Source organism: Toxorhynchites rutilus, chromosome 2, assembly GCF_029784135.1.
Source record: "Toxorhynchites rutilus septentrionalis strain SRP chromosome 2, ASM2978413v1, whole genome shotgun sequence".
NCBI classification, from domain to species: domain Eukaryota; kingdom Metazoa; phylum Arthropoda; class Insecta; order Diptera; family Culicidae; genus Toxorhynchites; species Toxorhynchites rutilus.
In genome coordinates, this window is record NC_073745.1 from 31,761,001 (window position 1) to 31,778,781 (window position 17,781).

The following is a 17,781-nucleotide window of genomic DNA, read 5'->3' on the forward strand; positions in this document are numbered from 1 at the left end:
CTATTAATTTTGACTTGACAATGAAAGTTTATGTTAGTGGTATTTCAGGTGATCTCCGCCAAATAGTTATGCCTGCAATATTCTTGTCAAGATATAAACATATTGACTCAACCAAAACTTTTTTTACTGATGGATCCAGTCTTCATGGTTCCACAGGCTTTGGGGTATTTAATATTGACTTCTCCACATTCCGTAAGCTTAGTTTACCTTGTTCGGTGTTTGTTGCGGAATTGGCTGCGATATACACTGCTTTACAACATATTCAGTCCTTGTCACCCGAACATTTTTACATCTTTTCTGATAGTCTCAGCTCTTTAGAGGCACTTCGTTCGGTAAGGTCTAGATATTCTTCGTATTTCTTGTCTGGAATCCAACAGCTTGTAAGTGTTTTGATGAGTAGATCATTTAATATCACTTTTGTATGGATTCCCTCTCATTGTTCGATACCAGGAAATGAAAAAGCAGATTTTCCAGCTAAAAAGGGCGCCATGGAAGTAGTCTTATTTCATAGGCCCATTACTTTTGATGAATATCTCAATATTCCTCGTGAACGTGCACTTGAATCTTGGCAGACAAGTTGGAATGGAAGTGATAAAGGTCGGTGGCTGTATTCTATCATTCCTAAAGTTTCCCTCAAATCATGGTTCAAAGGATATAATTATTCTCGTGATTTCATACGGGTAGTGTGCAGACTAACGTCTAATCATTATTCCTCGAATGCACATCTTTTCCGAATTAATATTAGTGATAGTAACTTATGTGTTTGCGGTATAGGTTATCACGATATTGATCACATTGTGTGGTATTGCTCTGATTTTCAAAATAACAGGTTATCTTTAATAGAAAATTTCCGCGAAAAGGGAATGACCCCCTATGTTTCGATCCGCGACGTTCTGGCTACACGCAATCTCGATGCTATTTCGTTGATATATTATTTCCTCAAGTCCATACACTTTCAAGTATGAGTATGTGTGTATTTTTTCTGTTTCTATTATTTACCAATAATCTATGGTTTTAATGTTTTCATTTTTCTCCAACTATTTCCCTCAGAACTTAAACACATTCAGATTCACGCATTCGCACGCAATCTTCAAGGAGGTGGTTTTCTCTATCAAAAAATCCTCAAGAAGAAGCCTCAAGTATTATTTTATTATGTATTGTTATATAATTATTTATATTGTATCATTTCTTGAAAAAACTATAGGGTTTTTATGCCTTTTTGAGAAAGAACATTTGCATAGTTCTACTCACACGGGCTTTTCCCTATTCACAAACACGGCTCATTGATGCTTAACGTTGCTGAGCCAATTGAAAATAAATGATTTAAAAAAAAAAAATATCTGTTTTCAATTCACAATAATACCAATAGCACCTAAAAATACACAATAGCAAAATTACAGAGAAACACACAGTCTGTGACACCGTGCGCGAGTATAAGAGTATGATTTTGCGCGCGAGTACAGGACGGTTCAAAATTTGTTTTATCGTCTAGTACTACATTCATTTTATAATGACTTTTTGATACAGTCTACGTTGGTAGACCGCAGGCTTACATTTGAACAATAAGTCGCCCGTAGTGCCCAAAAGTTTCGCCACCCCTGATCTATACTAAAAGAAAGGATCGCCGGATGTGTTGATAAGAGCAGAACTCGAGGAAGGAATCTAACGATTTAGGGCTGTCTTTATTCTATCATATTTTCTGTATAAAGCATTTATTCCATGTAACGGAGAAACATGTTATTTGCAAGTGGTCGAACTTGCAACTTGCTCGAACGAGAATTCTGTCTGAAAATAATATGATATTATAATGATGAGTTTTGTTAGAAATACTAGGAATTTTATAGTAAAAGGTAAATTCAACGGGGTCGATTAGAAGATCAATCAATGAATAGTTCTGCGATTGGACCCATGAACTTGCTCATAGTAATAAAACGTGAATGTTTGAAGGTATTGATAACAAAATACAAGTTGTGGGCGGGACGAAGTTTGCCGGGTCAGCTAATAGTTCTATAAACCTTCCCGAAATTTGTCAGTGAGTGGTGGAGTCATGGCTTCCGCATTATCTGATCACTGATGTACAGGACCTTACAGATGGATAGTTCAATAAGTTCTGTATTGATAAAATATAGTTTGCATGCTAAAATATCTTTTTTTCGTGTTTGTACCTCATGTTTAGCCCTTTATTGCGTTATCCGTGATTTTCGTTGTACGCGGTGGTCTAGCCCGTCTATTTCGCGGATAATCGGGGTTCTACTGTATTCCTGTACAGATTTTACAAAAGTCATGGAGGACAGTTTTGACGATTCTGGGTTTTTACATAACTACATTACGCTTATTGTAAAAGCGCTGTGAAACCACCACGTAGTTGCATTGAAGAATTACCATCAGTATCTCGTTGCAGAATGGATCGCATGTTTCACCTCAATCATTCCGCGAATAAAAAACACACACTCAATTGATTTCCCATTCATCAAATGTTCCCCCAATGCATTTGGTTCCTTATTTCGCGTGTTTCGTTCTGCGCCATCTCCCGGGATACCTTGTATGCGAGACTCGTCCGTCGCGAACCACGAAAGCCTATAAATAATGTAAAACATTCTGGGGGCCCCATGCCATGCCGAGGATGCTTGCCAGACAAGAACTGACCGATGCTGGCGATGAGGATGATGATGATGATGATAATGATGAGTGTGGAATTCCCTATTCAAGACACACCGGCGGTGGTCAGCAGAAAATAAGCACTGCGGGCGCTGATTTGACTGCTAATTTGGTAATTGTCGGAGACGACGACGACTCTCTTCGCACAGAACCGACGACCATAATTTTCTTGCGCGAACAATGGATTTCTTTGCCCGGCATGAATGGGTCAGAAAAATAAAACCAACCGAAAATAGCCTATTCATAATCTCTTCCTGGATGGATGGATTGAGCATCGAGAGTCGAATACACATTTCTGACAGTCATTGTTGAAATAAGGTACGGCACGAAAAAGTGACAGCTCTAGGAAGTAGAAAAAAATACATTCTGATGGCATCAATAATTGAATTGGTGGAAAAAACGAATGGCGCATATTGCTGCCTACGCGTTTAGCGGGAAAAACTCGAAACCCGTTTCATTTGGACAGTTAATTAGAACAGCTTGGAAGCTGAATCATTGCACTCGAATTTTGACACTACCAGTTCAACAAATCGTGAGACTCCTATTTGGTTCCAACTCGTATGACTTGGAACAGTTAATATTTGTCCGAGTGGTTAGCGGAGTTCAACTGATTGCTAGAAGTACCCTTCCAGAGGTGTTTGTTTTGGTTGTGATTTCGTAGTTCGCTGGCTGTCATTGTGACGCGTCTAGCCAGTGACAGTCGTTTTGCGGCACGTCATGAAATAGAATTGCGTTGATGACGAAGTGATTCATCGGAAGTTGTAATTGGGTTTTGATAAATTGTTGAAACACTGTTTCATCACGCAATAACGAAAAAGAAACAATGTTCCACCCCGGGTTTCGGATGTCTGTGCGAATCAGCCTATTGTTACTCACTATCATATCAGTGAACAACGTTGATAACCCCTTTTACCACCCATCGAAGATGATAACATGTCGTCTGATAACAGTCAGCTTCAGCAGGGCGGAAAGTAATGATGCGGAAAAGTGTGTATTTATCATTTCCGTTTAGTCACCCAAAGCTGAGAGCAAACAGAAGTTGGAGCTACACCTGTTCGTTCAGTGTTTCTGCAATAATAAAAGTTGAGAAGGACAACAAGTTAACACCATGGGAGGCTGTACGGAGTGGCTGGAGATGAGCCAGAAGAATAAGCCACAATCCAATACGCTATCGGCAGGTTAGTCCAAATTATTCGAACGGAGAGTGGTGTGACTATCATTGAATGTTCATTTATCAGCCCCTAGCGTTTGACAGCACTATCTTTTTCGTAGTTTTATCAACAATAACAAAAATGGAATTCAATTAACCCTACTGATTTCTCGGCTCAGAATATTAATCCTAAATAATAGTTATTATGTTCTCTCAATTAAAGGGTGTTACGGTCAAAATTGAAACCGGATGAAACTGGGGAAGCAACTAGAATAGCCGACCCTCCTGCACGGGCAAGCATACTAGACATATCGCTGTGCTCTTCTTCGTTATCCCTGGATTGCATGTGGAAGGTAATCCAAGTAATCCAAGTAATCACGGTAGTGATCACCTACCAATAATTTTATCGATCGCTAATGAATCAAGCTCTCGGGAGTCTTTCAATATTTCGTATGACCTCACGAAGAATTAGAGGCGAATGAACTGAAAAGTTTAAAGCCTCTTTAATTCAACATCATCATCATCACGAAGAATATTGACTTGGGCATATTTGCGGAAATAATATCTGAAGCAATTGTTTCAATGCATGAAGTATTCGAAACAGGCTGTTTCGAACCTTGTCGTGAGAAGCCTGGATTTTCCGTTTCATTCGGGTAACATAGATGAATCTACAGCTGTTTTGGCTAATGTTCTGAAAATGTGTACAAATCAACTAGTTGATCAAAAGTATGTATCTATAAAAAACTCAAACAGCTGGTACAATTTGGATCTTTTACGTCTAAAACGAAAAAGGGACAAATGGTACAAAAGGTTTTGTAAAACAAATAGGAATCATCATTGGAACATGTACACGATTGCGCGCAATAAATATTCACAAACGATAAAGAAAACTCGTTGTGAATATTTTCAGAGGAAAATTGATCAGCATCAAAATAACAGCAAAGAGTTATGGAGAATTTTAAAATTATTGTTAAGACCTAGTAGTTGCAAACCGCGGTCCATAACCTTTAATGGCACATTAGAACAATCTGAGCAAGTAATAGCATCCAAATTCAACGATTATTTCGTCAACAGCGTTTCATTGATCAATCAATCCATTGAATTGGTCGATGAACCCGATGAAATAAAACAGCCGGTTAATAGTAGTTGTAAATTTGAAGATTTTCACCCAATTACGTTGAATGAACTTAGAAATATTTGTTTCTCATTAGAAAAAAACGGCTGGTATAGATAATGTTAATGCTAGAGTTGTTCAAGATTGCTTTCATGTAATTTGTCACATCTTGCTGGACCTCATTAATACATCATTGCTAACTGGGTATGTACCACAAGTGTGGAAGGAATCCTTAGTAGTTCCCATTCAAAAGGTTGCAGGGACGATTAAAGCCGAAGAGTTTCGTCCCATCAACATGTTGTACACGTTAGAGAAAATTTTGGAACTTGTTGTTAAAGGCCAGCTGTTAGAATATTTGAATCGTAACTCTTTACTAATACCAGAACAATCGGGATATCGGGAAGGTCATTCCTGTGAAACCGCATTGAACTTGGTGTTAGCAAAATGGAACGAAAAACTAGAAGGTAAAGACACGATTGTTGCTGTTTTCTTGGATCTAAAGCGCGCTTTCGAGACAATTTCTAGGCCCTTGTTGTTGAACACGATTAAGCGCTTTGGAATTACGAGTACTGCATATAAATGGTTTGAAAGCTATTTATATGACAGAACTCAACGGGCTGCTTTCAACGATTTCATTTCCAGTCCCGTAGGGAATAATCGTGGAGTACCTCAGGGAAGTGTATTAGGGCCCATTTTATTTATTATGTACATCAATGACATGCGATGAGTTTTACGATATTGCGATATTAATCTTTTTGCTGATGATACTGTGTTATTCATTGCAGCTAAGAATGTACATGAGGTCGTTTTACACATGAATGGAGATTTGCGTTCTTTAAGTAGATGGTTGAAGTATAAGCAATTAAAATTGAACATTAATAAGACTAAATATATGGTAATCTCGCGAAATCGAATAAATGAAAACGTCTCTATTGTGATTGATGATGAGACCATTGATCGCGTTCGGGAGATTAAATATCTTGGCGTGATTATTGATGACAAACTTAAGTTCAATACTCACATTGACAATGTCATCAAGAAAATTGCCAAGAAGTATGGAATTTTGTGTCGCCTAAGAAAAGATTTAACTATTTGCAGTAAAATACAGCTATACAAATCAATTATCTCTCCCCATCTAGACTTTTGTTCTTCCATTTTGTTTTTGGCCAATGAAACGCAAATATCGAGATTACAGCGCTTGCAGAATAAAATAATGCGTTTGATTTTTCAATGTAGCAGGTTCACTTCCTCATATTTGATGCTGGACGCTCTGCAATGGTTATCTGTGAAGCAAAGAATTGTGTATTTAACTATGATGTTCATTTTTAAGGTAGTTAACGGTTTGCTGCCTCGATATTTGTGTGATCGAGTTGAAAGGGGATGTGACTTTCATAGATATAATACTAGAAACGCGAATGAAATAAGAACACCACATTTCTTAACATGTGCTTCACAAAATTTCCTATATTTTAAAGGAGTAAATGTTTTCAACTCGATGCCAAGACATATTAAACGTGCAATAACACTCACACGTTAAAGCTGTATTTTCATAACAGCCAAAACTTTTTTTTATTTCGATAACGATGTTGATTGGCGAATTTTTATACGAACGGATATCTTAAAGTGAACAGTTTTTTGATTTTTTTTTTGTTTTTATTATTCTCAATGTATGACCTGACGAAGTTTTGTTTTAAACGGATTATATTGTTTAGACAATTTAGAACAATTTTTCTTTTATGTCATATTTTTTGTTTTTTAATTTGTATTCGACTCTATTATGTCTGTCATGATCTTGGTGATGATGGACTATTTTCATTTTGTTGTTTTTATATTGTAGTAGTTGAAAAAAAAAAGTCTACAAAAGTTTGAGCGTCGCGCGTGTTGTACAGATATAAAGGATAAGAATTCAAAAGTTTTGTAAGAGCCGGTCTAGAAATTGTTTGTAAAGAAAAATTTCTCGATTTCTCTGGATGGGGATATTTAAAGTCAATCCAAAACAAGGCTGGCGGTTGGACTTGTGCCTTGGTGGACCATTTAGCTGCAAGGGCCTTGTCGGGACCGTATCGGTTCTGTAGCGGACAAGACTGAGTATTGGCTTGTCTTTTGACATTGTAATTTTTTGAACTTATATCTGTAAATAAAATCAGTTCGTTTTTTTTTTGCTAAGCTGATTCCAATGCTGAGAAAACAAAATAATATATTTTAGATAACTCGTCTTGCTCAAACCTCTGTAGGGGAAGGAGGCGGGACCATCATCATCATCATCTAATAAAAAAAAAACTCCCTCCACTCGGAGAGTATAACTTTATATCGAGATTGATTTACGAAAGCGCACTTCAAGCTCAAAAGAAACGTGTACCGGCTACCACTTTCCGACGTCGTCCTCCATCACTTTGGTGGGACAAGGAGTGTTCAAAGGGCTACCTTGAAAAATCATCCGCTTTCAAAAAATTCAGGAAAACTGGATTAGTGGAATGGTTTCTAAAGTACCAAGCTCTAGAAGCCAAACTAAAAGGTTTGATTAAAGCAAAAAAGCGTGGATATTGGCGGAAGTTCGTCAATGGTTTGTCAAGGGAGACCGCTATGAGCACTCTTTCGAATACGGCTAGGAAAATGCGTGGCTGGAACCATACAAACGAAAGTGAGGAATACTTTGACCGTTGGATTTTCAACTTTGCAAGAAAGGTTTGCCCCGACTCCGATCCTGCACAAAACGTCGTACGCGACATTCCACTTCAAAGCGATTATGAGACTTTTTCGATGGTGGAATTCTCAATTGCCCTTCTCTCATGTAACAATTCAGCTCCGGGGTCGGACAAGATTAAATTCAACTTGTTGAAGAATCTTCCCGACTTGGCAAAACAGCGTTTGCTGAACTTGTTCAACAAGTTTCTGGAGCTGAATATTGTCCCGCATGACTGGAGACAAGTGAGAGTGATAGCCATACGGAAACCCAACAAGCCGGCTTGCGATCACAACTCGTATAGGCCGATTGCAATGTTATCCTGTATTCGCAAATTGTTAGAGAAAATGATTCTACTTCGTTTGGACAAGTGGGTCGAAACGAACAATTTGCTGTCAAATACGCAGTTTGGCTTCCGCCGAGGTAAAGGGACGAACGATTGTCTCGCGCTGCTATCTTCTGAAATCCAAATCGCATTTGCTCGCAAAGAACAAATGACTTCCGTTTTTCTCGATATCAATGGGGCATTTGATTCAGTTTCCATGGAAATTCTCTCAGAGAAGCTTCATAATCGTGGACTTTCACCAATTCTGAATAATTTCCTGTACAATTTACTGTCAGAAAAGCACATGAATTTCTCTCATGGCAACTCAAAATCTTCTCGTTACGTTCTACCGCAAGGCTCCTGCCTAAGCCCCCTCTTGTACAGTTTTTTCGTCAATGATATGGATGATTGTCTAACTAGAGACTGCACGCTGAGACAACTTGCAGACGATGGAGTTATTTCCATCACGGGTACTAATCCCGTCGTTCTGCAAAAGTCGTTGCAAGATACCCTGAACAATCTGTTCACGTGGTCCCTAATGCTGGGTATCGAATTCTCTACGGAGAAAACCGAAATGGTCGTTTTTTCTAGGAAGCACGAACCCGCCCAATTCCAGCTTCACCTATCCGGCAAAACGATCATGCACTCTGAGTTTTTGAAATACCTGGGTGTATAAAAAGTGTGTCACATCAAATTGCATCACGGAAAAAACGCTGTAGAAATTCGCCCAGTAGACCGATCCTTTTGAAAATTTTAGACAGTAAAATAGAAACTATTAAACAACTTTTGGCATTTTCTTTTTGTTCATACTTCGAGCCCAAGCCCGTATGCTCGCACCTTCCTCTTTACCCCGTCCATAAGGTTCTGTACAACGTCAGGTTGTAGTTTTTTTTGAACAGAAATCCATTTTCTCTTGAAGTCCGCCTCCGATTTGACAACTTTTGGGTTCTTCCGGTGGGCCTGCTTCATAATCGCCTTATATTTCTCTATTGGGCGAAGCTCCGGCGCGTTGGGCGGGTTCATTGCCTTTGGCACGAAGATGACCCCGTTGGCTTCGTACTACTCCAACACGTCCTTTGAATAGTGGCACTAAGCGAGATCCGGCCAGAAGATGGTCGGGCCCTCGTGCTGCTTCAATAGTGGTAGTAAGCGTAGGTACTCCTTAAGGTAAACCTGCACGTTTACCGTGCCGGTCATCACGAAGGGGGCGCTCTGCTTTCCGCAAGAGTAGATCGCTTGCCACACCATGTACTTTTTGGCAAACTTGGATAGTTTCTGCTTGCGAATCTCCACCGGAACGCTGAATTTATCCTCTGCGGAGAAGAACAACAGGCCCGGCAGCTGACGAAAGTCCGCTTTGACGTAGGTTTCGTCGTCCATTACTAGGCAATGCGGCTTCGTCAGCATTTCGGTGTACAGCTTCCGGGCTCGCGTCTTCCCCACCATGTTTTGCCTTTCGTCGCGGTTAGGAGCCTTCTGAACCTTGTATGTACGCAGTCCCTCCCGCTGCTTGGTCCGCTGGACGAATGAACTTGACAAATTCAGCTTATTGGCGACATCCCGGACCGAACTCCGCGACATTTTTCCAAATTTACGAAAAATTGACAGTGAAGCATGGCCAATGTGATCTATACACTCTTGTCTGATTATAAGCGAAAACTGAAGATATAATTCCCAAAAATTAAATTTCTACAGCGTTTTTTTCCGTGATGCAATTTGATGTGACACACCCTTTAGTGTGTATCTCGTTCCAAGCAGAGTATACTGCTCGTTTAAGCTCTTCGAATCACTCATCCTGCTTGTAAGCTGCTGCTACTTCTCGTATGATCACTCCTTATAAGTTCTTGGTGGGTTTTGATCTGGTAAGCAAGCTGACTAGTTCAGAATCTGAAACCCCTATTCATTAAACCATACCATGACTCTCCGGATTTTATGAATTAATGCCAAATTACCCACTTATCCCTTTGTTTTTGATGCAAAAACAGATGTGAATGATTCTGCAGTACTTCGTTGCACTTCTGACTGTTCATTCGTGTTGATGGCCTTTTTGAGAAATTTCTCCCCGAATCAATAAAATCCTATCTCCAAAGCTGCGGGTCCAAAAACTAATGTGGAAGATAATCTCATAGGTTTCCCTATTTAAGGAGAACTTTTTTGATGAAGAAAATTCAACTTGAATAGAATTTCTTCATACTGGAAGGACTTACGAAACATGTTATGTAGTTTTTTCAACCACTAACTTTGGAGGCGGCAGTTTGATGGTTTGAAGAAAATATAACGAGTAACGAATATGATTTTATTTCAGTGTAAATGACTTTTTTTCAGCTCGAAACACACTGCCCTCATTATATTGATGACAATAACAAACGAGTTCATTTTGTTCATATCGCTGATGCATGAACAAAATTGCTATAATGAATGAATGCGGCATTGAGTGGGGTTCATAACTTCGCTGTTATTTATACTTTGAATATACAAAGCAACAAATTGATATTTCTTACATTCGAAACGATATTCGTTCTGCAATTGATTTTGAGCCAAAATTCAAAAATAAAATAAAATTAGTTAGGCGGGATCATTTAGAGAACAAAAACGCCAGAGCTCGATGAAACGATCTTTGCAAGAAATCGTGCAGGATTTTGTTTGGCGAGACGGTAACAACGGCATCGCGAACGATCCCTAAACACCGTATTGCAATTGAATAACAATTGCTCCTAGACTCGATGGTCAAATGGATTACAACATATCATAATCTTCTTGTTGCCTTCGTTGATTTGGAAGGACTTAAGCATCAGTACAATCCGACCTACATAAAATCCAGCCGCACACAGCTACCTCTCGTTAAAAGTAAACAACAGCTGATATTCATTTGGCTAAAATGAAATTCTGTTCTGGCATTCTGAATAATCAAGATGAAAATGACATTGGGTGGGAAAATAAACATCAAAACATATTGATGAACAAAAGTTCATTTGCTCATATTCACTGGTTGCTTGGATCTGTCATTTTGATTTTCGTTTGGAGTATATAGGTTTTCGATGCAACCTAGCCCGAAAATATAAGCTTTCGAGCTAAACGAAGATGATTTTTTTCAACACTGGTCAGAAGTGCAATGAAGTACTTCAGAATCATTTACTTCTGTTTTTGCATCGAAAACACCGTGATAATTGAGTAATTTGACATCAATTCATAAAATCCGGAAAGTCATGGCATAGTTTAATAAATAGAGGCTTCAGATTCTGAACTGATCAAATTGTTTACCAGATCAAAACCCCATAAAGAACTTATGAGGAGTGATCTAATGAATAGAACATACAGTATACAAGCAGAATGAGTGATTCGGAGAACTTAAACGGGCAGTATCCTCTGCATAGAACAAGATACACACTGCAACATGACGCAGCTTGGTCGAAACCACCCCGAATGGGTTATTGAAGGAGAACTTCTTGGAAGGGGGGCTGATGGAGAACTAAGGATGACCTTCGAATTAGAAACTTATCGTAATGCATATGAAATTGACGTTAATTTTGTGAAAGAGGTAAGAGTTTTTCCATCTGGTTCTATAGTTATACAACATTGGAATTTTAGTTTTTTGAATGTTTCGCGCCTGGACACAACAATAAAGTTCAAATGACCTGTCTTATAAATGAAGATAGTTATAATGTCCTACACTATATACTTCAATTCAATCGACTTCTTACATATCTCTGAAAACTCAGAATAAATGAGTGGTTCTATAATTGCGAAAGGCAGTGTAGAATACATTTGAAATAAATAACACATCAATACTAAAGTAAAATGTATGAACGATGTGTTCCGTTGAACAAATGCATATATAAATATACATAGAATGTGTATTAGCATACGAAGTAAAATTCTGATCATACGCGAGTATATTTATAACCCTTTTTGTATTAACAAATTCTTCCGCATAGTAACTCGATTTTGATATTCTATATAAATAAAAATGTTAGGTAAAATCTGTTGGTAAGCGGAAAACCCGAAGAAGGGATGATCCGATTTTAGCCTCCTGTATGTTGTTGTATTCGTCTCTTCCCGTAGGTCAATATAGTGGAGAGAAAAATCGGAAAATTTTCGGAAAATCTTGAAGGAAGGTCGGAAAATTCGGAAAATTGAGTTCCCACATGTTCGAAAATTACATCATAATAAGCGATGTTAGTCCATTCGATATTCGCGCTATCGAAATTGATCTTCGTTCGTAAGCGGAAATGAATTTTCAGGCGAAATAACGCATTTCCAAATATTATATCTATATAAATAAAAATGTAAGGCAAAATCTGTTGGTAAGCGGAAAACCCAAAGAAGGGATGGTCCGATTTTAGCCTTCTCTATTGTGTTGTATTCGTCTCATCCCGTAGATAAATATAGTAGAGAGAAAAAAATTTCGGAAAACTCTGAAGGAAGCTCGGAAAATTCGGAAAATTGAATTCCCACAACATAAAGTTCGAAAATTGCACAAATTTCTGCATTACTCGAGAATTAAACAAACAAACGAAATAAAATTTGGCATGTGGAGGTTTTAGCATGCAATGAATGTTTCTATGGTGGTTAGATACTCATCCCCCCTCTCTTAGGGGGGGGGGGCTGCCATACAAATGAAACACAACTTTCTGCATTACTCGGAAATTAATCAAGCAAATAAAACCAAATTAGGCATATGGAGGTTTTAGGGTGCGATAAAAGTTTTTACAGTGGTTAGACACTCCACACACCCCCCCCCTTTAAGGGGGAGCTGCCAAACAAATGGAACACAAATTTTTGCATAACTCGAAAACTATTCAAGCAAATGGAGCCGAATTCGGCATGTGAAGGTTCTAGGGGACACGAAACGTTCCTATGGTAGATGGACACTCCTCCCCTCTCTCAGAAAGAGAGGAAACTGATAGTGTGAGAAAACGCACTCCTATATTTTCTTCTATCTATATAAATAAAAATGGATCACCGAATGTGTTGATATGAGCAAAACTCGAGAAAGGAATTGTCCGATTTAGGGCTGTCTTTATTCTATCATATTTTCTGTATAAAACATTTATTCCATGTAACGGATAAACATGTTATTTACAAGTGGTCTTGAACGAGAATTGTGTCTGAAAATAATCTGATATTATAATGACGAGTTTTGGTAGAAGTACTAGGAATTTTATAGTAAAGGGTGTGTCACATCAAATTCCATCACGGAAAAAACGCTGTAGAAATTTAATTTTTAGGAATTATATCTTCAGCTTTCGCTTATAATCAGATAAGAGTGTATAGATCACGTTGGCCATGCTTCACTGTCAATTTTTCGTAAATTTGGAAAAATGTCGTCGAACGAAAAAGAGCGTCGTGAATTAATCCTGTGCACTCATTTCGAGAATCCGGAGTTGTCACATCGGGACATCGGTAAGATGCTGGGAATCGTCCAATCCACGGTCAGCAGAGTACTAAAACGATACTTCGAGAACCTAACCATCGACCGGAAGGTGAAGAACGGCAAAAATGGATGCTCCGTCAGTGAAAAAGATCACAAGCGCGTAGTTAAGCAGTTTAGACGTGATCCGAGAAGTTCGGTCCGGGATGTCGCCAATAAGCTGGATTTGTCAAGTTCATTCGTCCAGCGGACCAAGCAGCGGGAGGGCCTGCGTACATACAAGGTTCAGAAGGCTCCTAACCGCGGTGAAAGGCAAAACATGGTGGGGAAGACGCGAGCCCGGAAGCTGTACACCGAAATGCTGATGAAGCCGCATTGCCTAGTAATGGACGACGAAACCTACGTCAAAGCGGACTTTTGTCAGCTGCCGGGCCTGTTGTTCTTCTACGCAGAGGACAAATTCAGCGTTCCGGAGAAGATTCGCAAGCAGAAACTATCCAAGTTTGCCAAAAAGTACATGGTGTGGCAAGCGATCTGCTCTTGCGGAAAGCAGAGCGCCCCCTTCGTGATGACCGGCACGGTAAACGGGCAGGTTTATCTTAAGGACTGCTTACAGAAGCGCTTACTACCACTATTGAAGCAGCACGAGGGCCCGACCATCTTCTGGCCGGATCTCGCTTCGTGCCACTATTCAAAGGACGTGTTGGAGTGGTACGGATCCAACGGGGTCACCTTCATGCCAAAGGAAATGAACCCGCCCAACGCGCCGTTCGCATAGTAAAAAAAAACGTGAATGTGATAACGAAAAATAAATTTTGGGCGGCACGAAGTTTGCCGGGTCAGCTAGTCTATAAATAAAAATGGAAGGCCAAATGTGTTGGTAAGCGCAAAACCCGAGGAAGTAATGGTTCAATTAGAGTCATCTATATTTCGTTGTATTCGTCTCATCCCGTAGATCAATATAGCAGAGAGAAAAATCGGAAAATTCGGAAAATAGAATTCCCATATGTTATACAATTAACTAAGCGTTGTTATACCGTTTGATGATGGCGCTAACGAAATTGTTTTTTGTTCGAAAGATAAAAAGGATTTTCAGACGGAATAACTATCTTCTATCTATATAAACAAAAATGGAAGGCCAAATGTGTTGGTGTGCCCTAAACCCGAGGAAGGAATGGTCCGATTTGAGCTGTTTTTATTCTGTAATATTCTCTGTATCAAACATGCAACGGAGAAACATGTTATTTCCAAATGTTCGAAGAATCTTGAACGAAAATTGTGTCTGAAAATAATTTTATATTATAAGGACGAATTTTTGTAGAAGTACTAGACAATTTATAGTAAAAGGAAATTGTAAAGAGACAAAGGGTAATCAATCAATGAAGAGTTCAGTGATTGGACTCACTAACGTTCACTTAGTAAGAAAACGTGGATGTTTGAAAGTATTCGAATCAAAAAATCTATTTTGGGCGGGACGAAGTTCGTCGGGTCAGCTAGTTCCTTAATATTTTCGTTCGTTGATCGTATTGTTTTCACATATTCACGTTGGAGAGGCTTAACCCTTCTCTTCGTTGGCCGAGGCATTTTGATTGAATGTAATACTTTTCCGTTTACTATTTTTGAAAGCATAGGCAGCCGTGGCAGTGTTCCGAACTCTGCAATACAATTTGCTCAACCAATGTTAAAGTTGCTAAAACTTACATTATAGACCCATTGAACGTGAAAATAGTAATTGTTTTGATATCAACACAATTTTATTCTATTGATTTTCATGACATGGGACGCTATGACTCAGGAATAACATTTTATTGAGTGTTTTCTATGGCTGTTTCGATGATGTTGTCTGGAATCAGTGTCGAAAAAATAACGATGCTTTCACCAATACAAACAAAACCATTGTGGAAAATTGAAAAACGAAAATTTAACTTTCAGAGCACAAGCTCGAGTTTTCCGACGTTTTTCACTATACAGTGCGACAGCAGATGAAAATTTAATATATTGTGAGTAATCGATTAGAGTTTGGTTGACATTACTTGATGGGAAGTGTGCGAAAACGATCAATTCCTCACACTGTATCGCCAAATTATTGATTAAAATGAGCGCCATTGTGACTAGCTCCAACCTTCACCTTAAAAAACATCTGAATAGAATGAGATACAGGTTACCATCATTCTAGTATTTGAGCAACATATATGGTCTATGCTGGTTTGAGGAAATAGATAAATAAATAATTTCCTTTCCTTATTCCTTTCATTATGTAACTTGTTAAATCCCTTTTTTAAATTAAACAAAAGAATTATCCAGCCAGGTTTCGTCAGCTTTAAGTAAGTAGTATTAAGAAGTATCAAGAATGTGTTGGTCTACAATAGATTGACGACAATAAATAAATAGATTCAAATTCTCAAAATATCTATTCATTTGTTGTCCATTGATTCAGGAGCAACTTGAAACGAATGTTTACTTAGCCAACGGTAGTCGTACATCCACCTTGCAGTTATATCACAGATATAACCCACCTCTAGTATTTTATGTTTTAAATTCAATTCTTTAATTTTAAAATTCATTTTAAATTTGCACTAAAACTTTGTTCCAGGAATCATGACGCTGATGACGACGGGATTTGTGATTGGCTCGTCAATATTCAACATGGACTTCCATAGCCAGTCGTGGACGTTCCACCACTCCGATAGCACCGTCCTGCTGGCAACTTTATCCTTCTACATCGCGGCTATGATTGGATCCGTCGTCGGGTATCTCCTAGTGGAACGATACGAGAAGAAACCTATTTCGGTATGCTGCTTCCTATCGCTTTTTGATTCTAGTCAAGTCAGCTAAATTTCATATTTGTTTGCAGAAAGTCTACCTCTGTCTGGTGATTGTAGCCAGCATTCTGATGATCGCCCTGCCCCAGCACATCGTTGGCGTCACATTTGCCCGAGTCCTGTTCGGGCTGGCGCACGGAAGCGCCTACCTGGTGGTGCTAATTCACGGCGGAGAAGTTGCCATCAAAGAAATGCGCGGTATGAATATGTCGGCTGTACACTACTGTCTGACGGTTGGTGTCCTAAGTCATGGTTCATTCAGTCCGACCGCCACGTTCGGACAGGCGATCGAACCGAATCGTATCATCGGCATCATTGGACTGACTTGTGCTGTGCTGGGAGGTGGATTAGCTCAGTTTCTAACGTACGAATCCCCGGTGTATTTGATTCAGCGAGGACGCGACGCGGAAGCGATCACCACGATGATGAAACTACGCCAAGAGTCCACCGAAACGTGGGACATTCGCAACGATTACACCGAATTCAAGGCGATGCTTCAGGAGGATGACGAAAGCTCGAGGTCGACTTTTCGAGACGGAAATCTGCGACCACTAGCGTTGCTATCGCTCGGCAAGCTAGCTTCCGTCCTATCGTTCAATGTGGCCCTCAATCTGGTCCGGTTGTATACTCTCGATAAGCTGTTTGGGATGGAAAACTACAGCCTATCGGCGACGATGATTTTAACAATCCGTCTGATTGCGGGAGTGCTGTTTTTCTACACGATTGATGCGTTCGGTCGTCGAGTTCCCATGGCGATGTCCTCCTTCGCCAGTGGCGCTTTTCTGACGATTTTTGGCATTGTGTTCCTTTGCGCGGAATCCATCAATCGAGACGTGGGTATCGCCATCATGCTCACTTATGACGTAGTGGCTTCCGCCGGAGTGACCTTCGTGCCGGATGTGTACTGCTCGGAAGCGTTCTCCACGCAGAAAAAGGCCGCCTCGATCGCCGCGGTACAAACAGTGGAAAACATATTACAGATCACGATCATCGCCGTGTTCTTCTCGTGGGATTTGACGAACGAATCGTACTATGCGGGAATTACGCTGGCCTGTGGCATTCCGTTGATTGCGCTGGCAGTGGTGTTTTACAGGTATCTGCCGGAGACTGCCAAGATGAGCATCCGACAATCGCGAACCGAATTCTCGAAGCGGGGAGAGATTGTTTTCCGAGGCACGAAACAACCGCGGAACTATTTGAACGACTGAGTGGACGAAATAAAGCATATTTTTCTAGTAACAGCTGTTGAAGTACCCTGTGGAAGAACTTCCGCCTTGAATACATTTCTATATACACATTCGATATATCAGTCTGACGAATTTGTACGGATCTCTCGAATCAACTTTTTTTTTCTCCTTGATGTCAATTGTTCAAACATGGGCTAAATTATTACCTGCCACCGGTTTGAAATGTGTTCATCGTTCATCGGAACGCCGCGCTGCTGACCAAATGTAAATGAGCAAGCAGTATTTACTGTTTTGATAATGCGCTCCATCCAGACGGACAAACAAGCCAATCCATTCTAGCAAACCACTTGGTTGTGGACGAGAAGGGACGACTTGGAAGAAGACCTCTGCTTCATCCGTCATCCCTTTTCGCTATCTCGGTAAGGTACGCCACGACGCTACCTCCCTCCGTACCTCCGATGAAGGCAAAAA

The 17,781-nt window shown here is 39.8% G+C and overlaps 1 protein-coding gene across 1 annotated transcript; it reads left to right on the plus strand.

Moving 5' to 3' along the window:
* The first annotated feature begins 3,624 nt into the window (after positions 1–3,624).
* LOC129769609 (galactose-proton symporter-like) lies at positions 3,625–17,340 on the plus strand. The gene is made up of 3 exons (XM_055771986.1): positions 3,625–3,836; positions 15,895–16,091; positions 16,156–17,340. Exons 1-3 carry the CDS (start codon positions 3,767–3,769, stop codon positions 17,329–17,331), a joined length of 1,443 nt encoding a protein of 480 aa, XP_055627961.1. The 5' UTR covers positions 3,625–3,766; the 3' UTR covers positions 17,332–17,340.
* Positions 17,341–17,781: the final 441 nt, after the last annotated feature.

Coding starts and splice junctions, on each gene's coding strand:
- LOC129769609 (XM_055771986.1), top strand. CDS start 3,767: ATGGGAGGCTGTACGGAGTGGCTGGAGATGAGCCAGAAGAATAAGCCA. Junction 3,837..15,894: donor ATCCAATACGCTATCGGCAG/GTTAGTCCAAAT, acceptor ACTTTGTTCCAG/GAATCATGACGCTGATGACG. Junction 16,092..16,155: donor ACGAGAAGAAACCTATTTCG/GTATGCTGCTTC, acceptor ATTTGTTTGCAG/AAAGTCTACCTCTGTCTGGT.